The 27,115-nt window shown below is 38.1% G+C and overlaps 1 protein-coding gene across 1 annotated transcript in view; it reads right to left on the reverse strand.

Annotated features, from left to right (window-relative positions):
• The window catches only part of LOC115942618 (protein eyes shut homolog), a 515,538-nt gene that overhangs the window by 23,611 nt on the left and 464,812 nt on the right, over positions 1-27,115 (reverse strand). Inside the window, exons 14-16 of the mRNA XM_081827581.1 lie at positions 10,376-10,548; positions 7,691-7,704; positions 3,247-3,295 (exon numbers count right to left, since the gene is read on the reverse strand). Coding sequence (XP_081683707.1) covers positions 3,247-3,295; positions 7,691-7,704; positions 10,376-10,548 — 236 coding nt within the window. The remainder of the gene's footprint in view (positions 1-3,246; positions 3,296-7,690; positions 7,705-10,375; positions 10,549-27,115) is intronic.

Here is a 27,115-nt window from a genome sequence, read left to right on the forward strand (position 1 = left end):
TTCTATAAAATCACAAGATTGTTTTATGATACTTAGCGACATCTGGTGATTCCTGCTATCAAAATCTAGGATGAGGTGTTCTACTCCATGTTTTTTGGAGCAGAATTTGGGGGTTTAAACTGAGGCCAAGTTAAACTTTTTAATTTTCACACGAAAACATCAGCTTTGTCACTTATAAATCTTAAAAATAAAGCATGTAAATGAAATAAAGCATGAAATAACATATAATTCAATTAATAACCAGGATACCTAGACTTTTTACAGAGATCTTAATTTTTAATTTTTGGCTTTGCCTTGACTATCAAAAACTTAGCTGACACAATTTATATCCAAAAGTAATGGTTTAAAGAAAATGTCTATGACTTTATATGACTATATCTATGACTTTATATTATGCCCTTAGCCTTTAGTGTGTGTCAGTATGAGAAATGACCATATACATAATGTCTCTTCATTTTCTAGAAAATTGTCATCAAATATATATTTTGCTGTTTAATTTCATTTTTTTTAAAAAAATGGAGCTTGTTCAATATGTTTTCATTAGAGTTCAGTGCCAGGACGCAATTCTGTGTCCTTGATGTGATGACTGGTATGCTTTCTTTTATTAGAAAATAATTGAGTAGCAATCTTTGTATTTTATGTTTTGCTTTGATTTCCAGGAAATCTAAAGCTAATTTTACATTCAGTTGCATGCTGTGTTTTAGACTTAGTTTTGTCTTGTATTGCTTGGTGTGCCCTTCTTGTCCCTCTCCATACCTTCTCCTCTCTTCCTTCTTCTCTTCTCTTCCTTTTCTTTCCTTGGGAGAAAGGCATATTTTATCTTTCTACCACTATCTCGGCTACTTTTCAAATATATGTATTTTATTACTGTGAGCTCTTCCTTATGCTACTTGGAGTGTCATTAATAATAAAGTCAGCCATTGAGTCAGGTACCTTGTGTAGGAAGACTTATGGCTGTTTCAGGAGTCCCAAAGGCTTATTTACAGAAGGTCTGGGAGATTATATTGATTATATGCATATGCAATCCATGGTTATACCTCAAATAATCATCATTCACTTCACAAATGTTAATTGAGCACCATCTATGTGAAATGCACACCCTCCAGCTCAGTAAGCGTCCTCTGATGACTTTTTAATCCATTGTGCCTTACATTGGTCTCTTCCTTTCTAGTCTCAGAGGTATTTTAATAATTTAGACTTTATCTGGCATAAGTTTCCTTTTCAGATGAAGAGGTTTACTCACATTTGCAAGCGCATCCTTCTGTTCTTCTGCATGCTTTCCTACAGGGGCTCTCACTCTTAGGAAAGCTAGCTTACCACCCCATATGAGTCTATCCAGATCTTACCTATGCATTGATACCTAATTTAATTCCATTGTTTTCTTTTGCCTATTCAGGCCTCAGTAGTGGGAAATAATGCACATGTTGTGTCATTGTTTAACAATTAAAGCAGTCAATTTCTTCCTTTTTTCTCTGAACTGTGATTTAAATTACATATTTTGATTTGATTTTCACAGACTTTTGCCTGGTCTCCACTTAAATCATTGGCTCTTTGAAAGGAGGGACAATTCTATCTGATAGTACTTTGGATCTCTTCATGTGGCTTGAGTGGTTTCTCAATAAATATATTTTTAAAATCATTTAATAATCAGCTATACTTTATAGAGAATGAGTTTCTTTAAAAAAATTTTATTTGGTCATTTTGAAAAGTTAATATCTACTACGTTGATCATAATGGTTTGAAATATTTTTAAACATCTTTTATACAATAAAACTACTGTCTTTTCAAACTAGGTGGTTTAAAATATTTTAACTTAAGCATCTATTTAAAACTAACCCATAGGGGCACCTGGGTGGCTCAGCTGTTAAGTGGCTGCCTTCGGCTCAGGTCATGATCCCAGGACCCTGGGATCCAGCCCCACGTCGAGCTCCTTGCCCAGCAGGGAGCCTGCTTCTCCCCTGCCTGCCGTTCCCCCCACTGCTTGTGCTTCCTCTCTTTCTCTCTGGTTCTCTCTGTGTCAAATAAATAAAATCTTTAAAAAAATATTTTAAAACTAACCCATATTTTAAAAATGACATTGATCAAACTGTCTATGTGGACCTGGCCTGCATTTAATACAAGTGTAATCTAATACTTTTTTTTTTTAAGATTTTATTTATTTATTTGAGAGAGAGAATGAGATAGAGAGAGCATGAGAGTGGGGAGGGTCAGAGGGAGAAGCAGACTCCCTGCCGAGCAGGGAGCACGATGCGGGACTCGATCCCAGGACTCCAGGATCATGACCTGAGCCGAAGGCAGTCGCTTAACCAACTGAGCCACCCAGGCGCCCTAATACTTTTTTCTTCCTTTGTAGGAGGAGGCTGATTATGGACTGCTTCTTATGTACCAGGCACTGCGCTGGGCTCTTGAATTCAGTGACTCCCCACCATAAACTTTATGAGGGTATGTTAGGAGACTCAGCCAATTCTGCCTCTCAGACCACATGGCTTTCTTGACTGTTTGCCGTGCCATATTCCTTGGTCACTAGAATAGCGTGGTACAGGAATGTTTGCTTTTTAAATTTTTCCTAACATAAATTACACAGATTTTAACAAAAGAAGAAAATGAAATAATATTTTGCAATCTTTATATCTTTCATGATCATGAAACTTGTAGTTTGCTTGTCACTTTTCAATATTGCTAGTAGAAACTAGAGGGAGCCTGTTTCTTAGTTCCCCAAATTCGAAAGTAAAGTTTGTGGTTGGATCCTATCACTGTCATTCATTTCAGATTAAAAGGTGGGCAAACCTGCCTCAGGGGAAGAGGCAACCAAGTCCTGTCCACAGAAATTGACTATAAGTGGGGTGCCTGGGTGGCTCAGTCGTTAAGCGTCTGCCTTCGGCTCAGGTCGTGATCCCAGGGTCCTGGGATCGAGTCCCACATCGGGCTCCCTGCTCCACGGGAAGCCTGCTTCTCCCTCTCCTACTCCCCCTGCTGGTGTTCCCTCTCTCGCTGTGCCTCTCCTTGTCAAATAAATAAATAAAATCTTAAAAAAAAATTATTAAAAAAAAAGAAATTGACTGTAAGCAAACTTTTTTTTTTCCTGCCTTCCTAAGGTGGGGGACAGGGCTTATGTTTCAACATGTGAAACATTTCAAGGGAGGAAACATTAGTAGTAGAGAGCAGCAAATTAAATGTGAGTGCTTTTTGTTCATTACTTAATGTTATCTTGAATAGAAAATAAAAAGGACTTTGTTGAAGAGAAACCTTTTATAGATGTCTGTCTCTTTAGAGGTTTTAACCTTTCCCTCACTACCTTATAAAAATTAGTAATCATTAATTCAGGACTTGACAAAGAGAATGGACCCTCCAGGGATTTTGGCCAAAAATTTCCCCCAAACAGAGATTTCGTCATATCCTCTTTTCACACTTGAGCAGCCCACTGTTCAGGAAAGTTAAGTTACTTGCCTAAAGTCCAAGGTTAGGAAAAAGCAGTTGTTTCTGTTTCTTTCTACTAAGATTCACCTGCAACTTCTATTCTTTTAGACACTTGAAAAGCTTAATGTTCATATAAACCTTAGAATTGTTATATATAATTCATTTTCTCACTGAGTTTCATTTATGATTTAGCAGGTTGTATTGAGGAACCCAGAAAGAAGACTAAAGAACTAAAATGTGTGTTCCTAGGAATTATAACTAGTTCCTATTTAGTTTTTACATGTATTATAAAATTGTAGAGATAGAGGATCTAGTATACATGTAACCACATCCTTACTAATCATCAAGATGGGATTGAAAGTAGGGGAAATAAAGACTAAAATTCATGTTTTTTCTATAAAGAAAGCTTGTGAATTATCTATTCTCACATGGCTAAATGCACCTGGAAAGGAGCATGTGAAAATAAGGCAAACATTCCTGAAATTGCCATCTGTCAGTGCTGTGGACCCTTTACTATCAGAAAAGCCAAAGACTGGGCAGGAAAGCACCCCATGAGTCAGGAAGGCTTGAAGAACTGAACTTCTCCATTAGCTTGAATTAATTTCAATGAAACCTCGAGCTAGGTGCACCATAAAGTATCCTTGGCATCAAGACTGTCTAAGTAGCTTGAAAATTTGCCTGTTTCATTCAAAATGCCAGCATGTGAGTAGGTTTTCTGTACCTTAGGGAATAAGAAATGAGTGGACAAAAATTGCATTAGGGACGGAAAGAATGTAAGAAAAATGGGAACATTTTTAATATTTTCCAGGCTAAAAAGTTAAAAACACACATATTATAGAATCTCATTTGGCTAAATGTCAACAATATGCAATAGTTAAAATTTAGTGGTATAAAAATATTCCAAGAAAAAAGCAATTTACCAATAATGTGGGAAAAATAAATTGAGAGGAGAGATTTTGTGATTCAGTAAAGGTTATATGTGTAGTTGTAAACCATAGATTCTAACAGGAAATACAGCTACAACCGAAAAAAAAAAGAGCAAATGAACAAGCTTTGAGTGTATGAGAAAAGAAACTGGGCATATTGTCTGTCTCGCAAAATAATTAAACCAGAGTTCTGCTAGAAATAGAATATGTTAATGACTAAACTGGATTGCAAAATATTTACCTTACCCTGTTATTTCTTTTTAGGTTAAGATCAATAGTCCTGTGAACTGTCAAACCCAGATGCCATCGCTTGCTGACCACCCTTCTTTAGCTTCAGTTTAATTTTTAGGGCCAGTTTAGGGCCCTCCTGGTGAACGTTGTGTATTCCTGTACTTCTGGAACTAGGCTCAGATATTTTGAATCATTTCTGGTGGCTATGACCCTGAAAGCCATCCAATTCAAGTGGTCTCTTGATATTTTCCTTATCACAGTGCCATACCTCAGTGGAATTCCTAAGGAGTTTGGGGTGAGGCCATAGTGAGAAGAAAAGCTATGCCAATCAGGAATTCTCCTCTTTCTTAAATGGATTTTTCTTCCTGTCAGCTGTAGGTAAAAATGTTTTAAGGGACTTGAAAATCACTTTTCCCCATCAGTCAGACATCTTAAGAGTAAGGGATAGACAAAGTCAAATTTCACCACTTAAATTGTAACTCTAGGATAGAGAATCTCCTCCTGCCACTCTCTTCTCAGATATATACATGCACTTTAAAACACTTCAGGCTACTTAAAATACCGGGACAAGGGCATTTTATTAACCAGTTCTGCATGCCACAGGCTGCACAGATTTCCACTCATTTCATGTGACTGGTAGTTTTCATATTTTGATTGTGAAATATAAACAATACAGTGTCCTGGGAAACTCACTGGATTGGTGGTGTGAAGGCTTAAATTCTCAGTCCCACTAACGCAGAGTTTGACCTCTTTCAAATTAGAAGAGTTGGGATTAAGTGATTTTTAAGATTCTTTTCAATCCTAGCCATTGATGACTCATTTAAATACCAAGCTTAGTTCTGAAGTTATTTGAATTTTAATGATTATTCTGCCCCTTTTTTAGGTTTTCCTAGATAACTGGAGTATGATGGTTGTTGATAAATATGTTACCTCTACATCATTAGTTCCTATGCTATATTTAGTTATGGAATGGCTATTGTAAGGGACTGCTAAGATCTAGAAATAGAGTGTTAGTGAACTCATAGATTATCTACCGTGTTTATATTTATTAACTAATTATTACACAGCTACTAATAATTGGATTGAGAGTCCAGAGACTTGATTCTGAGACTTTTGGTACATTATTTAATTTCTCTGAGCATTAGTCTCCTCATTTATAAACTGATACTGTTGGACTAGAAGATGATTGGTAATGTCCTATGGTTCTACACTGCTGGAACTCCCTATACCAAGATGTATATTTAGTTCATAATATAGCTGAATTATTTTTTTAAGAGTGTTGGTCTGAGTTTGGGATCTTGAGAACAAGAGGAGAAAATAATACTCTGTATTTTATAGCACTTTATACTTAATAAAGAACTAATATACATTACCTTCTATGACTTTTGTAAGGTAGGGAAAATAATACTTATTATATCAGTGAGGGTCCTAGCAGTGAACAGATGGTATGCTCATAGAGGGTACTTTGAAGATAAGGGAATGAAAAGATCATTTACAAAGATGTGGGCAGGGTTTGGGGAAACTACAAGAAACAGGGTGTTGCCCTGGGGTTCATCTCAATGGGGAGCTGTTTCCACTCCTTGGCCTAATGTTGGGGTAGGTGAGGATCTCCCAACAGAAACTGTGTCCTTGGGTAAAGGTAAATTTTGGCGACCTAGTGGCAAGGAATCTAGGGAAATAAATACTCTGTCTAGCTCTCCTGTCCTCTGATCGCCTGTTGATGACTTCCTTGGCTAAACTCAACTGGAGGCAGACTGAGGGGGAGCCCCTTGCTGCAATCCCCTGAGAGGGCCTCAGGAGGAGTGACAGTAGCACCAGGAAGGGGGGGCAGATGGAAAATAGGTGACACACTTACTATTGCCACTTTACAGATAATGAGTTATCTCATTACTGAGAGAGTTAAAGGACACAGCAGAAACGAAATCATTAGTTACTAGAAGCATCAGGATGCAAGTTTTCTGCTTCTTAGACTCCTGTTTACAGTCTTCACAGGCTTTTTATTTTGTTAGCATGAAATTAAAATTCTTTACCATGTTTTCCAAGATTCTATATGATCTGCCTTCTGCTTGCCTTTCCAAATTCATCTTATAATACAATCTCCCATTCTGGGAATACTGGCTGCCTTTCTCTCCCTCAAATATGTAATATTATTTTCCTGTTGCCAGGTTTAGCCTCTGCCTAGAGTACTTGTCCCACATGCCTTCACACCTGGCTAATTCTCACTCTAGATGTCAGCTCAAATGTCCCTACTTGCAGAGTCCTTTCCTGACCGTCCCAACTAAAATGTACTCTTCCAGTGAGTTTTTATTTCCTCTTTATTTCCTTTCTGGCATTAACTCAATCTGTATTTTTCCTCACTGATTTGTGGATATGGTGTTTGCCGGCCTCCTCCTACGAAGGCAGGGCAGCTGTCTGTCTTCTTAAGGGACTATTCCCGGCACGTGGTCTGGAAATAGTAAACAATCTTAATACATTAGTAAATAATCCATACTACAAGCACTATTCCAAGGAAGGGAGAAAAGAACAAAGGTTACCAGTGCTTCACTGTATTTTGAGGCAAGTGACACCCTTTCACCATCCTTCCCCTCTCCAGCATCATCAGGTTTGCCATCAATTGCATCTTGTTCTTGTCATTCAGAAATTATAAACATGAGTTTTGATTCTTATTGGGGGTGGGGCTTATTTACAATAAAGATGGTCAAAAACTAGGTAAGTGTGAAAGCTGTAAGTCAGGGGTTCCACGTACAAATGAATTTTCCTTCTAAGACTTAAGGTTTCTTGGAATGGCGAGGTAGGAAGGAGGAAGGGAAAAGAGGACTTATTAGTTAGGCATTTGTGAGTTTAAGGATGCTGGTACTGAATTCATTGATAATTTTTATACCAGGTTATAAGTATAATAAAAGTGAATTGAACCCCAGGCATTTCTTCTACATTCTAGGTGTCCATAACTGAGTAGAAATTATGAGGCATCATCGACGTACTGGTTATGACGCAACTGGGAACAAGCTGTCTGGGAATAAGAAAAATGCAACTACTAGCAAGACACAGGAATGCCTAGAGGCCTGGTTTCAGAGGCCTGGGTGCTATCTGCTCTTTATTTTGTTTTTTAAATTAACTTTTAGTACCATAGCTACTCTGTTGGAAAATTACAAAGTCAATGGGTCAATGGAGATTTAAAAAAACAGACTTAAAATTAGACTTAAAGTTTCTCTCTGTCATTTTGGATCAAACTTTCTTCATTATTTCTACTTCACCACAAACATGGTTTATAGTTCTTAAAATCAACTTTAGTATAAAAATTACTATAGAAAACAACTTTCATTTGGGAATCTAAAACCTATAGTCCCATCCCCCACATAATAATTTATCCTGTCAAAACAACAGCATCTAAGATATGATTTTTTTATGACTTATTTTTTATAATGAACCAAACTCATTTTATAGCACAGCAGGGTATATAATTAGTTAACTTTTTGTTCAGAATTCTATGAGGATGACACAAGTTTTCTGGCAGCTTTTATCATACTTTGTAGACTCTCTGAAATAATTTTATTGCTGTCACTATTTCTATCTATCATCTATCTATCTATCTATCTATCTATCTATCTATCTATCTATCCATCATCTCTATCTGCCATCTCCCTATAATCTATTTATATACATAGCAATATCATTTATTTATACACACACACCCCCCCAAACAAACTTTGGGTTAATCCCCCAGGTTTTCATCATTTGAGCTATTAAGCTTCAAAAATCTAGCTTGCCCTATTGTTAATCACTATTCCTATGTTAAAATGTCCTATTATTTCTTTCAGTTTCTAATAGCTATCTTTTGGGGAGTAATAGAGGTACACCATCTTGGTAAAATTTTGAGTACTTTGCTGTTCACTATAGTCAAGAACTATTTCTTGAAAACTATTACAATCAGTTTTTATTATTTTAGAGCCAGTAAGTTGAAATGTATATACCAAATGTATGTATGTATATATATATATATATATATATTTTTTTTTTTTTTTTGCTCTGCACTATATGGTGGGTGATAGAGATTCAACAACAATAAAAACAGGCACAGTCACTGTCCTCAGTTCTCTGACAGAGAACCCAGGAAAGCTTCCCTAAAGAAGTAAGGTCTGAGTTGAAACCTGAAGGATAAATAAGTGTTAGCTGAGTGTGGAGGGGAACATGAGAACATTTTAGGCAGAGGAAAGGATATGACAAAAATCCCTATTCCAGGATGGAGTGTGGCATATTCCAGGAACTAAGAACTGCCATTTTTTAAAGATCAAGATCTGTCTCTAATGTCATTATGAAAAAGACTGATTTCCATAAAAAGCCAGACACAAAACTCCATCTCATTATTTCACAGTCACACCTTATGACATGATTAAAATTTCTGTCACGAAATCACTAGTATTTTAAACCTCCAATGTCTTCCATTTATCTACACTTTTGACTTCTGGAGGAGAGTTAAACACACATAGAGTCTCAAAGAATATAGGATAAAAAATGTTTGCATTAGTGTATTTGATAAAGTGATCTGAGAGAGATTAAGTTTGTTCTTACCACACATATGAATATGATATTACAATAAGCCCTGCATATTATGCAAAGGTGTATCTAACCCAATTGGTGATTGGCTCCTGTACGCCTTCTACACCAGCCTCTGTTCCTACATAGGAGAAGTGGAGGCTCAAGCTTTATCTTCCAGGTGGAGGGTGAGGTGGGAGAGAGTAATAGTGGATTATCCAGGCTCAGGAAGCCAGGAGATAGCAGGTAAAACTCCATGACCCCCTATTTTCTGGCTTAATATCTTGAGATTCCTTAACCGTGAGTTACGTGGATTCCCTGCCACACTGTTCTGAAGTCCCAGCCAGCCCCAAGACCTAAAATCATCCTTACTGACACTCAATCTGGAAAGGACAGAAGCCAGCAGGTGGCAGCAAGCTGAAGTAGGAGCAGGACCCACTTGGATGGTGCCACTGGATGCTGACAGGCTGGGCAGGTTCACTCAGGCCATTCCGTTAGCCTTAGACAACTGTGCCTGTTACACAGCTGAATTTTTAGGAGTCTGAGCATGGTGTTATGGAGGTCTTCTTTTATACGAATTTTACTGTGATATTTAGAACTACACTAAATATGACAAAATGAAATATGAAGCATTGATTTTTGGAAGATGCAGAACTTGAGACGTTCAACAGCATATGCTTTCCTAATTTTCTCCATAGACTCATTTTACAATGTCCCCATTTAGACCTTGTGTTTGTGGTCACTGTTCACCTTAGGGGTTCTCTTGCCTCAGGGGTTCCTAGAGCTTTAGCAGAGGATTGTGGTGTGATTGAGGAGATTTGAAGATGGCAGTGTTTTATTAACCCTCTCATCAATCTTGCCTGTAAGGGCAGGAATAGGAGAAGGTGGTCAGGGAAGTTATAGGAGGAGATGAAAGCTTGAAATGTAGCATGAGTTCTTGCTTGCAATTTGGGGATGATAGGCGGTAGAGAACCACACTCCTTCTCCTGCCAGTGTTAGCTGAGTGGTAGTCCGTGAAGACGAATTTATGCTATTAGGCTACAAGGAGCACAGCAGAGGAATGACTTTGGTTCATCTCTATTTATGATGGCTAGCACAATACTGCCCTATTCCTCCCACTCCCTCCCACCCTGTCGTGTGCTTGTAATGCGGAGGAAATCCAGATCTTATGCAAGTTCAGGATTATTATATATTTTTCATTTTACTTTTCCAAAAGAAAACTGACTTAGTTAATTTGTGAATAATCAAGGCTTGAACTTCTGCCTGACCTTGTTCACAGTAGACTCCAGTGGTTCCCAGGGGACAGTAACAGGTGTATCCATGAGGCAGAGCAGCACACGTTGCCCCTTTGCTACAGTGCTGTGGAGGCTCATGTGCAGCGTCGCAGGGGGAAACAGTCTCCGTGCAGAATTCTCCTTTCCACCCGGTGGTACAGTCACAGCTGCGGGTTGAGAAAGAGGGTCCCATGGTTTGAACACTTGAGCAGATATGGATATATGTACTTGCTGATGGTAACTTAGCAGTTTTGACTGAGGTTCCAAGATAGAAAAGATTTTGTACATCAAAGCGAATTGTGAGTCAAACTACCAAGAGCCAAACTGTCAAAGGAAAGAGCTAATAACTGATTATAGGACTACTGGACTCCACATAAAAAAATTAAAAAAGGTTCAGCACATGGAAACTGGAGACTTTAGAGAATCATTTCTTTGGAAAAAACAGCACTGTAAGTCCCTCTCCCTGCCTGACATCACCACTAAGGGAGAGGCTATGAACAGAGTCGCTGCCTCCTAAACTTGAGCCTAGAGAAAAGAAATTCGGCTTGCTATACGTTCCCTCACTTTGGTGAACACATAGGTCCAGCTCCTGGGGCTGCAAAAGGAACTGTGAACCCCTCCAGAGGGGAGGCAAATGGCAGTGAATCCCAGGGATGGGTTGTGGCACTCTGAGTTAGGATCAGCTTGGAGACATATAAAAGGGATTTGCCTAGAGGGTATCCTGGTAGCTTAAGAGACCTCAGCAGTGAGAGCCAGTTAGTATATACCTGGGGCAGAATCTGAGAGATAAAGGGGACATCCCATTTTGAAGCAGACTGTCTGGATTTAGAGAGTGATATTGGGGAGACCCCAATAGGAGAGTGAGAGACCCATTAAATGTAGAGATGCCAGATAAAATGTAAGGCATCTAACTAAGTTTGAATGTCAGATAAACAATGAATAATTTTTCAGTATGTCACATGCAATGTTTGAATTTCAGATAAACAACATTTGAGATATACTAAAAATTATTTGTTGTCTATCTGTTATTCAAGTTTTTCTGGGTGTCCTGTATTTCCACCCCTAAATCTGGCAACCCTATATACCAAGGGCACATGAGAGAAAGGGTTACTTTTCATCCCTGCCAGGCCCAGGGAACACTAAACCATCAGACAGTGGTGCAAATCAAGAAGTCCATTCCAGGATGTGGTGTGTGGCAGAGTCAGAAACCACCAGACTGGGAAAAGACAGCAGTAACAGATCACACCTCTTTCGGAGACCTTTCGTTCATGTCTTAAGCCCTGGCTGAGTTTAGGCCAACAGTCATGCAAAGTGAAGTGTTGTTAGTATTTTGAAGTGGACCCTTTGAATTAATGAATTGAGAGTGTATTTGCAAATTAAAGTGTCTATTAGTTAAGTTGGAGCAGAAAATTCAACGGACCTCCCATGTTTTAAATCCAGGTCCAAGAAAAGGATGACTCCTAAGCAGGTTTAAAAAGACAGTGAGAAACAAAAGTAAATTTACTTTATGAATATATCCATGAGTCCAGGGTCAAACTGACTTGTCCTCAGTTCACTACAGTGGTTTTTACTTAATGGCAAACTATAGACAGACGACGTTAAAGTGCTGCTGGGGTTGTTGAAAGCACCACCAATAGTATAACTCCTAAAGTGAGCAAGTCAAGATAAGATAGGTAGAATACAGAAATATCTTCAGTTCCCTTTTTTCTTTAGGCTGGAAAAATCCTCACAGATTCTGAGGATTAAAGGCAGCTCATGCAGTCCGCACTATGTGGATCAACCAGTACATGACAATACATGTCAATATCAGCATATGGCAGATTATATGCCACGTGGAGGGGGAAGTAAGGACAAAGGAGACTCTTTCTACAAACATTATTGACAACCTTTACCATTTCATAGAAACAATAGGTAAGACCTTCATAAAATTGGGACTAAACCAAAACAAGAAAATCAAAATCACTTGTAACTTCTGATCATGGTGAGGCTGACATTTTTTTAGCACTTGGCATGTATCTTTCCACAACTTCCTCTAAGCAAATTTTAACATTAAAAATACTGAGAAAAGGGGCGCCTGGGTGGCTCAGTCATTAAGCGTCTGCCTTTCGCTCAGGTCTTGGGATCCCAGGGTCCTGGCATTGAGTCCCGCATCTAGCTCCCTTCTTAGCAGGAAGCCTGCTTCTCCCTCTCCCACTCCCCCTGATTGTGTTCCCTCTCTCGCTGTGTCTCTCTCTGTCAATAAAATCTTTAAAAATAAATAGATAAATAAATAAATAAATAAATAAATAAAATCTTTAAAAAAAATCCCGAGAAAATCGGATATTTACACGTAAAAGAATGAAACTAGACTCCTATTTTAACCACTTAAAAAAAGTAACTTGAAACAGATTAAAGAATTAAATGTAAGACCTGAAACTGTAAAACTCTTAGAAGAAAACAGAGTTTTTAGTTTTCCTTTTCTTAAAACATTATATAAATGTAGTGATATTACTGCCTTTCATTCAGGATTACATTTTTGGGATTCACCCTTGTTGATGCATGTAGCCGCGGCATTAACTATCAATACCCTATACCTGATGAACAGAAGTTCATATCTTTTGTGTAGTTGAAATTTCAATGTTTTCTTTATGGTTCGCATTTTTTAATGACTTATTTAAGAAAGCTTTCCCTATTTCGAGGTCAGAAAGTTATTATTTTATGATGTCTTCTCAGACTACTATAGTTTTTTTCCTTTTACATTTAAGTCTTAATACATCTGAAATTATTTTTTGTGTTTGATGCGGGGTTAGTGATTTTTTAGCTTTCTTCACTGACGAGTTCACGCTTTTCCACTCATGAGCCCTGTCCATGTGTGGACTGTCCTGTGCCTCTCTATCCTGTTCCATCAGTCTGTCTGTACAACCTTGCGCCAATACCAACTGTCTTAATTTCTCCTGCTTTTCTAATAGGTCTTGGTAACTAGAATGACAAGTTCTGCTATCTTGTTTTCTGTTCAGGAGTGTCTTGTCTATTCTTAGCTCTTTGCTCTTGTACATCTTTCCCTTCAAACTACTCCCAAGTTCAAAATAAGCAAATTTCCTTGCTTTCTCCTTGTTTAAAACAAGGTTCATTTTTCTTTTGTTCTTTGACAGTGTGGCTCTTAGGAGTCGCAGACCTGTAAGGAGTCCACTATTTGATCCCCTACCTCAGGCAGTCCTTAGTCTTTAAAGCAGGTCCACTGTCACCTGTGCAGCCCTCAAAGGGTAAGTTCATACATGCTTCACATTTTAGCAGGAATTCAGGGCAAAAGCCAACTTTGATGCTTACTTTCTAGAGTCTTGCTTTTGTTTCATTTGAAATCTATAGATGTGTTGTTTTCACTTCAGGTAACAGTGTTCTGAATGTGTACACCTTATATTTTATTCGGATTTCAACATTTTCCTTTGGGAGGGTCACTCAAGATGTATAATACCCCATAGTTCCACAAACATAACTCCTTATTCCATATTCATTAACTTCTCTTCCACAACCTCACATTCAGTGGTTAAATGTTATTTCACTGAATTGAAATCAATTCACTGGTAAGATATGTTTTATTCTTTTTATTTTTTTTTAATTTATTTATTTGACAGAGACAGATAGCGAGAGAGGGAACACAAGAAGGGCGAGCAGAAGAAGGAGAAGCAGGCTTCCCGCGGAGCAAGGAGCCTGAGGTGGGGCTCGATCTCAGGACCCTGGGATCATGACCTGAGCAGAAGGCAGACGCTTAACTGTCTGAGCCACCCAGGAGCCCCAGATATGCTTTATTCTTATAGTCACTTGAGAGATATTATGTTTTTAATTTTTTACTGTGATAAAACTCTTATAGTTAAATCTTTATGCACATCTTGATCATTTCTTTTGGATAAATTTAAATATCATCATGACTTCTAGGCTTTGGACACATATTCCAACCTCTCCTCTATAATAATTCTACCAGTTTATATTCCCATCATCAGTGAATGAGAATGCTCCTAAAATAATAGAAGTGTATATACTCAAAAATATGAACTATTTTATAGGCTTTTTGTTCTTTATTGACCTAATATTAAATTATTTCTTCAAATAAAATGACTTAGTGTTTGCCTATACATATTTACCAAGAACATATTCATTTCAAACTCCTATATTTTCCTATATTATTTGGCAGTCTAATCACACTTATGCTTCAACAAAATTCATTTTATCAACTTAAAAAATTTTTTTTTAGTATTTGCTATGTGCACAGCACTGTCATAGGTCATAAAGGATGGGCAGAAGATGTGTAAGGAGTGAGCTCTGGCCTCGGCGGAGGTGAGGTATGCCAGAGCAAAGCACCATGGGCTGCGTGTGCTAAGGAACCAAGTGAGTGGCACAGAGAAATGCTGCTAGATCCAGAAGCCAGCATGGGAATAACTCAGGGAGCAAAATTAACACTACCACCATATGTTAACCAATGCACTGTGAGACTTGGCGCTGGGGGGAGTTCAAAACAAAAATTCTTGTCTATTTGGCAGTTATAGATAGAGGCCTGGGCACATACATAAAATGGTAAAAAAGCAAACCACAGTTTCTGAGGATATTGCCATTTCATCAAATAGAGTGTTTAGCAGAGTTCTGATGAAAGAAAATTTATATGATGATTGTATCTAAGTTGGTATTTGTGCAAAAAAAGTTTGAGAAGTTGCATCAGTTCTCCAGAATGGAGAGAAACAAAATACAGGCTTAATCTGCTACAAAATTACATATTGATTTGAGTTATTGTTTAAGGAGCACAAAGAGCATGAAATATGTAAAGACCTTTTCTACAAAAGTAGACTGCCTTCTGGCTCACAGTCCTCTCCTGCGGCCTTCCCAGGGATGGCCCTATGCTTGGTGGCCTGCACAGGGATGCCTCATGTGGGGGCGCTGCTGTCCTCCCATGGGGACCCAGGTCAGCACAGGCATTCTGCTGTGTGCGACCTTCTAAATGTATGTACCTATGGACCTTCAGATTTGAAAAACGGCTTTGGCTGGATGGTTTCAGATATATGTTTCAAGTGGCGTTTTGTACAATGGAGTTTAGAATTCAGGAATTTAGAGTGTGTGCAGAGCTTCCTGGGCTAGCACAAGATGCTTTTCCAACTGCATTCTGACATAGGGAAGGCATGACAGGCATTATATGCCTTTTTGGTTGTTTTCCTGTAAATGTTATTTTTTTTTTTTTAAATTTGCTTTTCTCCTCCTGTTCAAATTGACAGGTTTCCTATTTAATAAATTCTAAAATAAAAAACTCAAACCAAAATAGACTATCTTACCAATTTCATAAAAGAAATTAAGTATAAGAATTTTTATATAAAAACAAAACTCTAATATTGTTACTTTTTTATGATGATTGCGCCATCTAGTGGGTCATTATTATCAACTTAAAGCTAAGAACAAAATCTCATTGTTTTATAGACAGACATAACAATGGTAAAATATTTATTTTCATATTAAATACAGCTTACATCACACTAAGCATAATATAGTACAGATGTTATAAACTTATTTGAAAAATAAATCTTAAATAAAAAAATGCTCATAGGGTGCTCAGAATTTTTAGGTCTGAAGCAATTAGCTTTACGTTTGAAGATTTAAAAAATTATATTCAAATACCATATACTATTTTGTTACATTATATATATATATATATTTTTAAAGATTTTATTTATTTATTTGAGACAGAGAGAATGAGAGAGAGAAAGAGCATATGAGAGGGGGGAGGGTCAGAGGGAGAAGCAGACTCCCTGCCGAGCAGGGAGCCCGATGCGGGACTCGATCCTGGGACTCCAGGATCATGACCTGAGCCGAAGGCAGTCGCTTAACCAACTGAGCCACCCAGGCGCCCCTGTTACATTATATTTTAAGAGATATTTTCACCATAATGATTTTATGCAAGATCAATTTTTTCTTTTTGTTCCTTCCCTGGCTTTTTAAACACCCTGTGAAAGGTAAATAATAAAAAGGCTCAAATCTTTATTCTTTATTCTCACTTTGAATGACAATATTTTTCTAAGCCTTGAAATTAATTCATTAACATTTCTTCCTTTAACCACATATTTACTACTTTCCTTGAGGAAAAGCAGGTTTCGGAGAGGTATGTGGAAGCAGAAAAAAACCCAGAGAGAGGTAGATATTCATTCATTTAAAGAATGTTTGTTACTATTTTTCTTTTACAAGCTAAGTGTCTGCCACTGTGCTTAGCACTGAGCATTCCACAACACATAAGGCCCCATTCTTGGCCTCATGGACTTGCTCTTTCTGAGAAGGTCAGATTAGTTAGCAGACAATTTAAATATTTTATTTATTTATTTTGACAGAGAGAGAGAGAGCGTGAGCACAAGCAGGGGGAGTGGCAGGCAGAGGGAGAAGCAGGCTCCACGCTGAGCAAGGAGCCCGATGTGGGGCCCAATCCCAGGACCCTGGGATTATGACCTGAGCCGAAGGCAGACACTTAACCATCTGAGCCACCCAGGCGCCCCATAAGCAGACAATTTAAATACAATGTGACAAGTGCTAAGATGAATACTATGAGAGCCCATGGGAAGGACACCTAAGCAACTTTAGTGAGTTCAGGGAAGGCTTCTGAAGTGAGATTTGCCTACGTGAATGAGTGCCTCGAGAGGGAACGGCAGTAGATTAGGCTGGAAAAGGAGCTTTGAGCTCAAGGGCTTTGAATAACAGGCTGAGATAGTTCAACTTGTTTTTTTAACTTTTTTTTTTTTTTAATTTTTAAGTAATCTCTATATCCAGTGTGGGGCTCGAACTCACAACCCTAAGATCAAGAGCTGCATGCTCTACTGACAGAGCCAGCCGGGTGCTCCAAGATAGTTTAACTTTTAAGTGACAGACATGGGGAATGACATGACTGATGAGGCATATTTTAAAAATATTAATTTGGTATGTATAGGATGACCCTATGGTGTAACTATGAACTCTCTAGTGATGTAAGTTTAACCTTAGTGGGATCTTACTATTTTTTTTTTTTTAAGATTTTATTTATTCATTTAGAGAGAGAGAGAGAGAGCAGGGGGAAGGGGGAGACAGAGAATCGCAAGCAGACTCCCTGCTGAGCGTGGAGCCCGACATAGGGCTCAGTTCCTCAATCCTGAGATAATGAACTGAGATGAAATCAAGAGTCAGACACCTGACTGACGGAGCCACACAGGCGCCCCAGATCTTACTATATTTTTATCATTAGATGAGATTGGGCTCATTCAGGATGGTATGGCCGTAGACTATTTTTACCATTAGAACAGGGGTTGGCAAACTTTGGCAGTATACAGTTTGCTTTGTGGCCATACAGATACTGTTGCAACAAGTCTGCCAACTGTTGAAAGCAGCCACAGACAATCCACAAGGGCATGGACATGGCTGTATCCCAATAAAACTTTATCCACAAAACCAGGTGATGGATAAGATTTGGCCCATAGGCCACAGTGTGCTGATCCCTGCATTAGATCCTTAATTGCATGGGGGCAAAGATCAGGTCTGTTTTGCTCTCTTTCGTAGTCCCAGGTCCTAAACCAGTTCCTGGCATACAATAATTTTTCATTGAACATCTGGGGAATAAATAAATCAGTAAATGAATGAGTCATGGCTGGGGCACAAGGAAGTGGATGGATACAGAGGCCTGGACAGGGAAATGGCTCTGAGGGTGGAGAGGTGGAAGCAGATGTGACAAACATCTGGTAAACGTTGGTCTGAAAGGTGGAAGATAATAGTAATGGCAAACATTTACCGAGGCTTACCATGTTCCAGGCATTCTTAGCACTTTAAATGTATTAATTCATTTAATCCTCCTTACGATCCTATTAGGAGGATACTATTATCATCCTCATTTTGCAGAGGGGGAACCTCAGGAACAGAGAAGTTAAGCAAATTGCGTGGCGATTTGTGGCCGAGGGAGTCCATGCATTTAGCTGCTGTTCTGTGTCTCTCAATCTATGGAAATCTTTGGGGTTTCAAAATTAAATGACTGAAAGAATATGGTGCCATTATTGGGAACAGGGACATCTGGCGAATATAGTTTAATGGAAACATATAAAAATCTTTTAGCTACACTGAGTTGGAGGTGACAGCAGGTGATAAAAGGGCTTTTTTCCTTTAAGTATCTAGTGACATGGCTCTTCAACTTGATGAGAAGCGGGGACCTAAGACAGATTTGTGATAAAGTAGAACAGCAGACAAGTGGTTGAAGCATCTCTTATATAAGCTAAGAATAGTCCAACGATCCTGGGGAATCACTGATATTATGCATAGAACTGTTCTCTCAAGTCCATTCCAAAAATGTTAGCTCTCCTCAGTTGTTAACACATAAATAATAGTTTGTGGGTTCTGCCTCTAAACACGGAGATATGAGAACACAGAAGAAAGCATTAGGCACTTTAGAAATATAGGTAACAGCTGGTCACAGTGGCAATCGAGAGTTGAGTCTTGGAGTATTTTACTAAGATAGTTAATTATTTTACATCTGTGCATTTAGAACGAAACTGATTTAAATTTGTAAATTGCAGATAAACTGGGTTTTATTGCCAATTTTATAGCTCAGAAACATCTATGGATTAATTTTTTCTTGTTACAATAGATATTCAACACAATGAATTTAATTTTCTTGTAATTAGGCAATTCTAAGACTTCTGAAATTTAGGATGAACATTGATATATAAAAGTTAACTGAAAATGAGATGATGGAAGATTTAATATTCTGTGTTTGAATATCACTTAAACATCATTCACTTGCTTACTAAATATTCACCAAAGGAGAAATATGGTGCACCACTCCCCATTGTTACCAGGGTGAATACGAAGCAGAAAACATGGTTTTGCTTCCCAAGGGCTTTATGATAATTTATTTACAACAAGTTATTTGTTTGAAATATATATGATATATGTAAAATATACTATTCAAAGTTTATTAGGGCCTCACTTTAGCGCCAGGCACCATGTTAAGTACTTTGTAGCTAGTAACTCATTTAATACCAATCTTAACCCTCTGAGGTAAATGCAATTATTAGTTTTCAGTGTGGAGTTAAAAAACAGAGAAATATAACCCCTGCCTAAGCTACTTTTTCAGTTTAGCACATAGATTCTTATTGCTTTGCATAAGAGAGATTCTTTTATATATGTTGAGGCTAATGAGGGCAAATTATTAGAATCATCATTGTGAGATGAGAGCAGAAAGAAAAAGCTCTTGGAGGGGGGCGTCTGGCTGGCTCAGTCGGTAGAGCATGTGACTCTTGATCTTGGGGTTGTGAGTTCGAGCCCCATGGTGGGTGTAGAGATTACTTAAAAATAAAATCTTAAGAAAAAGTTATCTATAACTGGTAGAATCATGTTATACTTTATTTTATACTTTATGAATTTTACAAATTAGATAAACTGTATATTATATGTACTATTGTTTTTTAATTCAAATATATACAAAAATAGAAAAGCATAGTATTAATCACTTCTTTAACCAGTTTCAAATGATCAGTTTTTAGCTCTTTAGTTTCATTTGCTTCTTTGTCTACTCTTTTTCTTTTTTGGCCAAAGTGTTTTGAAGCAAATCCCATTTATATGTAAATACTTCAGTATATATCACTAACAGATAATAAACTTTAAAAAAAAACCCACAACCAAATATTAGTATCATACCCAACAAAAATAACATTAATTCCTCATGATCATCTAATTTTTGTGTCCAGTTAATTATGATTATCTCAAAAAAAGTTTCTTTGTTGGGTTTTTTTTTTTTTTTGACATTTCATAAGGATCCAAACAAGTTCCACAAATGCATCTGCATAGTACCTGTCTTAAGGCTTGGTACCTAGATAAAAATTCTTCCCCTGCATTTCTTTCCATCCACATGCTTTTTGTGTTGTTTGTCCAGTAGAATTTACCCTATTCTAGATTTGGTTGTTTATATCCTTATAATATCATTTAACTTGTTTTCATCTATTGCCCTGATTTTTCAGAGTCTTGTAGATACAGAGGCTTGATTAGATTCATGTTTAGGTTTTTTAATGCATTAGAGGTGGTACTGTGTAGGTAATGACATCATATCAGGAGGCGTATAATGTTTGCTCCACATTTAATTATGACTGGCCAGTTGGTTCAAGTGGTGGGTGTTAGCTTGACCCAACCATTTTAACAGTTTTTTATCAACCTTTCATTAAATGATTCAAGCAGCCATTATTTTCCCTGATGGTTATAAAATGGTGATATTTCTAATTTCTATTATTTATCCTGCACTTAAATTAGCTCAGTTCTTTTTTTTTAAAAGATTTTATTTATTTGTTTGACAGAGAGAGAGAGAGCACAAGCAGGGGGAGCTGCAGGCAGAGGGAGAGAGAGAAGCAGGCTCCCTGCTGAGCAGGACCCTGGGATCATGACCTGAGCTGAAAGCAGACGCTTAACCAATTGAGCCAACCAGGTGCTCCTAAATTAGCTCAGTTCTAATAAGAACTACTTCTCATCAATTTTCTGGCTAGTTACTATTATTTTATAACAGTTACCTATTGCTGCATAATAAATTACTCCAGACCTTAATGGTTCAAGGCAATAATAACCATTTATTGTTATTATGGACTCAAAATAGGTTCCTCTGCTTTCGGGCTTGCCACCTGCAAATTCATTCTCTATACAACTGCCAGAGGGACTATATAAAATAGAGCCCGACCATTATTAAAACTGCTCAGTGGGTAGAATCATTTAATCCTTAAGTCTCACAATTTAAGGAAGGAATAAGTGCTAATGACTTCTTACCTAGCTTTGAAGTCACAAGTTATCATTTACAGAATATCTCTTTTATTTATACAGGTCAGCCCTATTCCTTGTGAGAAGGAACTACAGAAGGATGTGTCTCTTAGGGCCACCTGGAGGCTGGCTACTATACTCTTTACAGGAAAAGAAGGTTGAACCTATCCATCTTTTGCTTTAGTGGAATTTCAGAATAATGAGTGGTACACTAGCAATTTCCATAGGTGACAACTTTCTTTTTTAATCCCTTGGTGGAATGTGTGTATGGAGTATCATTACAACTACATGTATTTTATATATTGGCATGTTTAAATCTATTACAGACATTATTCTCTGGGATTCTGAAATGGTCCCATCTTTAGCCAGTGGGAGTCTCTTTAAGTTGGCTTCTGTCTTCTTTTAAAATTGCCCTAGTGGGGCGCCTGGGTGGCTCAGTCGTTAAGCGTCTGCCTTCGGCCCAGGTCATGATCCCAGGGTCCTGGGATCGAGCCCCGCATTGGGCTCCCTGCTCTGTGGGAGGTCTGCTTCTCCCTCTCCCGCTCCCCCCGCTTGTGTTCCCTCTCTCTCTGTCAAATAAATAAAATCTTTAAAAAAAAAAAAAAAATTGCCCTAGTAGTCTTTGACAACTCTCCTGCTTTCAGGCACAAAAAGACACCTAGGATCATATCATACATTTCCTACCCCAGAGTTGAATGTCCAATTATACAAGATGTTTTGGTTTATTTATTTTTATTTTTATTTTTTTTAGAAGACCTGGTTTATTTTTTGTGGAAAATGCTATTTGGAGATAACAATTTTGGTACTAGAGTTTTCATTCCTCCTGAGTTACTGTTGTTTCTAGATTTCTTTCGTGGACATAGCTAGGAAATAAGTACTTTAGGGGTGCCTGGGTGGCTCAGTCGTTAGGCGTCTGCCTTCGGCTCAGGTCATGACCCCAGGGCTCAGGTCATGATCCCAGGGTCCTGGGACCGAGCCCCGCATCTGGTTCCCTGCTCAGTGGTGAGTCTGCCTCTCCCTCTCCCACTCCCCCTGCTTGTGTTCCCTCTCTCGCTACATCTCTGTCAACAAATAAATAAATGAAATCTTTAAAAAAGAAAGGAAATAAGTACGTTAGAAGAAGAAAATTAAGTCATGAATTCATGTTATTTCTAGTTCAAATTAAAAGTGAGAAGATTTTTACTTTTTTAACTTTATGTCTGTATCTCTTTTCTCTTATGTTGAAAATCTTGGTTCCTAATGAGAAATATTAATATAATTACTCCCTTGGTTTATATCCATCCATTCATTCATCCTCCCATCAAGCTATCTTGCTATCTAGCTATTTTTATCTTTATCTGTAGCTCCAAAATAATACCAATGCTAACACTAACATGAAGACCATAGGATGCAATATAAATTATCTTTATGGTTCTTTTTGTCTTTAGGCTATAAAACCCACTGTATTTAGTCAATTTATAATCAATTGAATTAAATTTTCTCTCCTAGGTTATCCCACTAACTTGAAATACAGTTAGATTCATTTATTTCCTTATTTTCTTTCAATGCTTAAGAATTACTCCCTTTTTTTTTATATTCCAGGTGAAACATTGACCTAGTTCCAAATAAAAACTATGAAGCAGATTGTATTTTTAAAAGTAAAAAAAAAAAAAAATTTAAAAAATTTAAAAAAATGGGTGCCTGGGTGGCTCAGTCATTAAGCATCTGCCTTTGGCTCAGGTCATGATCCCAGAGTCCTGGGATTGAGCCCCACATCGGGCTCCCTGCTCCGCGGGAAGCCTGCTTCTCCCTCTCCCACTCCCCCTGCTTGTGTTCCTTCTCTCGCTGTGTCTCTCTCTGTCAAATAAATAAATAAAAAGTTAATAAAATAGCTGTCATCCTGGTCACTTCTCCTTGTTCTCTTCCTCATTCTACAGGTGACCATTTATAATTTTTTTTTTTCTGTAATCTTCCTCTGTTTTTTTCCCTTAGAAAAACATGACCATATGTGTATGTGTATATGTAATACACATATCTATATGTATGTATTGATATCTATTTATCTATATCTATCTTTCCCTTTTCTTGCATGCTTCTTTACCCTACTTTTTTCACTTACTATATCCTGAGGATCACTCCACAGTGACATAGCAACATATACAGACTTTTATAGCCATGTCCTCTGTTGGGTAAATGTTCTCTAGCTTTACCAATCAGATACATAGTGACGCACATCTTGTGTCCAAACAAAGAGAGTTTGCTCTGGTAAGCCCAGTGTCTGTTTCTCTACAGCCTCACCGCTAGATTAGACAATTTTTTGAACTTTTTCTTAATCTTAAAGGTAAGAAAAAGTATTAGCCTTAACTTGGAATCCCTAGAAAACAGTCTAAAAGCACTTCCATGGGGGTGCCTGGGTGGCTCAGTCGGTTAAGCGTCTGCCTTCAGTTCAGGTCATGATCCTGGAGTCCCGGGATCGAGTCCCACATCGGGCTTCCTGCTCGGCTCCCTCTGACCTTCCCCCCTCTCATGCTCTCTCTCTCAAATAAATAAAATCTTTAAAAAAAATAAATAAATAAAAGCAGTTCCACGGAAACGAAGGCGTACTCTGCCTAGCAAGGAGGAGTGAGAGAAGAGCAAAGTGAGGGGAAGGAAGAAAACCAAATGGGCGGTAGTGCGTTACCCAGCTGACGGCACCCACTGGTTGCTCGCAGAGGGGCTGTTTCCTGAGGGGCTGGAGAGAGCGATACAATTCTTTGGAATACTGAGCAGGGAGAAAAGTACAGCAGGGAGCAGACAGGGCGACAGCAGGCCTTGTCACACCTTGAACAACAGAAGGAAGAACTCACATTTTGCTGCGCTGGCAATGAAAGACTAAGGAACATTTTGAGCAGGAAAGAGACAGGGGGAGAATTTTTAGCAAGGCTCAGAGGGAGAGAAGTTTAGGGAGCAGGGTATTAGTTGGCAAACGATGGCACATCCAGCAGAGGGGCACCAGTAGACTGCACTTAACACTGCTGGGTGAAGTCAGAGGACAAAACGGGCAAAGAATTCTTAATTTGGAGAGTTTGGGGGACCCTAGAGGGTCTACGATTGGGCACTATAGAGTTTGGGAAACTCCAAAATTTTATGCAAATTTTTGTGTCCTAAACATGTTTATTTTTCAGAGGAAAGGATTTTTAGATTTCACCTGATTCTCAGACATCTGTGAGCCAAAAAATAATCAGGAAACCCAGGGTCAGTGAGATTCTGTGCTCACAGATGGATTTATGTTATAAATAAGCCTCATTTATGAACCTAGTGTAAATCTCAGGTGCCTTTCACCTCTTACAGCCACATTCTCTCTGAACGCCTACGTACTTACCGTCTGTGCAGCTCACTTTTACATTTAGCTTGTTTTTGTAAGTTTCGGTTTTCCTACCCTGTGCTTTTCTTAAAGGAACACGCCTCATATCACCCTCAGTCATCGTCAGAATATGACTTTAAGGTGTTAAAAGAAACTGAGGCGTATTAAACATTTTGAGTTCTTTTGAGCAAAGATTGATTTGAACCGGCAGCCTCCAATCTAGCAGATAGGAAGGAGCTCTGAGGAGCTGTAGCAAATGAAAGACTTTTACCGGCAGAAGGGAGTGGGAACAAGGAAGTTATACTGGCAAAAAAGCAGACTGGTTATGGCAAGGTCACTTTCCTTTAGGGGATGACAGGGGCCTATCAGGCAGATTATCTAAGTCGTGCTGATCAGGCGATTCCTGACCGACTGGTTTCAGATTCCACTTCTGGGACAGCCTAAACTGTAATTAAGTCTCGGTTTGGTGATGTAGGGCTGAGCATAAGCAACTCCATTTTGGGCCTGTTGTCTTGTTTTTAACAAAGGTCAAGCAAAATGCAATTTAAATGAAGTAAAATCTGCTTAAAAACCTGTTGCACAAAGCACATATACATATATGGAGAAGTTACAACTAAACAAATCTCTTCTTTTAGCCTTGGCTGCTGACTAACAACAGAAGTAGCTTGCTGGTTCTCTGCTACATCAGAGTGCATCCCAGGAGCATGAAGGCCTTACATGAACTCTGTCTTATTATACCCTCATCTGAGAAGCTGCATTAGGACACAGCTGGATCTGTGCATGCTGACATACTTGGAGCAGGAAAGCAGGCCTTGCAGGGTTTACAGAGCCCTGAGTCCCCGCCTTATCAAGCCTGACCTCCCACCTTACTTGGCACAAGACTTCCCCTTATGTATCCACAGTGCCTCCTACTCCCAGCTGTGAGGCAGGGAACCAAAGGGAGCATTTTGAGTTCTTCTTAAGAAAATTTATACCATCCAGCTATGCATTGGTAAGACATTCTGACCAGCTTTGAGATTTTGCATTTAAAATTTGTTCCAAACACTGTGAAATTTATGCTTCTGGGCTGGGACTTGCCTCCTGAGCATTTAAAAAATATTTTATTATATGTCTTAGTTATTTTTCAGAAAAAGACCAAACTTTAGCTTTGATCTGTCTATACTGTTACCTAGAAATTCAATTTAATATTATTCTGCCTCAGGTAAAAAACAAAAGCATGGGGCCATGTAAAGTTAAAAGCCTGGCATAGAGGAAAATGTCTTAAACACCACTGAAAAGTATATTACAAAGGAAACATCTTCTTTCAAAAAGGGATTCTTATTATTGAGATTAGAGCAGAATTACAAAACTTACCAAAAGGAGTAAAATTCTCCGTCAACTCCTGCTACTAGAGCTGAATGTCCGTGAACGGGAACCTTAGTATTTTTAAACAGCTTTATTGAGCTATAATTTACATACCATAAAATTTACCTCTTTTAAATTCAGGGAGCTGTACTTTTAATAAGTCATTATATATAATACTCACAAGAGCTACTTCTGACGGGGTAGCAGTGCCTCGCATGTAGTTAATATGGTGAATATTTTGTTATTTTAATAAGAAGATCCCAAACATTGGTCCCAGTTTTGATAAGAAAGATTTTAGAATCCTATAAAGGAATTTGTCAGAGGTGTCATTCTCATCGTACATGATTAATCAAGTTTATTTGTTATTCAAGTGAAGGCTCTCATGTTAGACCATGAGAAAGAGCTTTCCACCCACACAGGAATTGATGAAACCCCCTGGGCCTGTGTTATGAGGCAAGTTACTTCCAATTTGGAGAAAATATCAAATGTCAACTGAAGACAACTTCATTAAAAAAAAAATTAAGAATAAATGAACAGATTACATCCTGCAGTTAAAGAGACACTTAACCCTTTTGTTACCTTATCTATATTATTAGCTGCTTTTAAATTCATTTCTTGTTATTTAGGTTCTGAAGAGAGTTTTGATCCAGGATCTAGAAGATTTGATTTTGGGGCCTGCTATACTACTTTTAAGGTGCTGGTTTATCCTTCTGATTCACTTGCAATCTCTAAGCCTTGGTTCCCCATCCATTAAGTTGGAACTAGCGTATCTGCCTTGACTAATTTAGGAAGGTGTGTGATTAGGAGCAATGGAAATAGTGTATGCCAAAAATGCTCCGTTAGCCACACACTGCTGTGCAATTGTGTGGTATTACTTCTATTACCACAAATCAAGAAAATTATCTATATTAATCAAAATAATCTGCAAAGAGTTTGGAGTGTCTCTCTACACTTGACACTGTATTTTCCAAGATAAACACTTGTGGCTTTTAAATGGAAACAGTTAGGCCCTTTATTCCATACAGAAGAATGACGAGTTGGAGTGAATTTCTTACCTGGGCCTTCAATTTCTTCTGCTTTCTTAATGTCACTTCCCATTCTTTATTACTATCAGTTTATTTATTATCGCATTAAAAGATAACAAAAACACCTCATAGGTGACTTGAAGAATGACCACGTTTCTTTAGATAAAGTGAGGTTAAATTTGATCTTTTGAATAATTAAGCTTGGTTATAGAGCAAATTAGAATGCATAAGTTGTAAAGCAAGCCTAAAGGTTTCATTAAAAATTGTAAAGAAGTAGCAATAAAA

The sequence above is a fragment of the Leptonychotes weddellii genome, chromosome 8 (genome assembly GCF_054177405.1).
Source record: "Leptonychotes weddellii isolate Sample4059 chromosome 8, ASM5417740v2, whole genome shotgun sequence".
Classification (NCBI taxonomy): domain Eukaryota; kingdom Metazoa; phylum Chordata; class Mammalia; order Carnivora; family Phocidae; genus Leptonychotes; species Leptonychotes weddellii.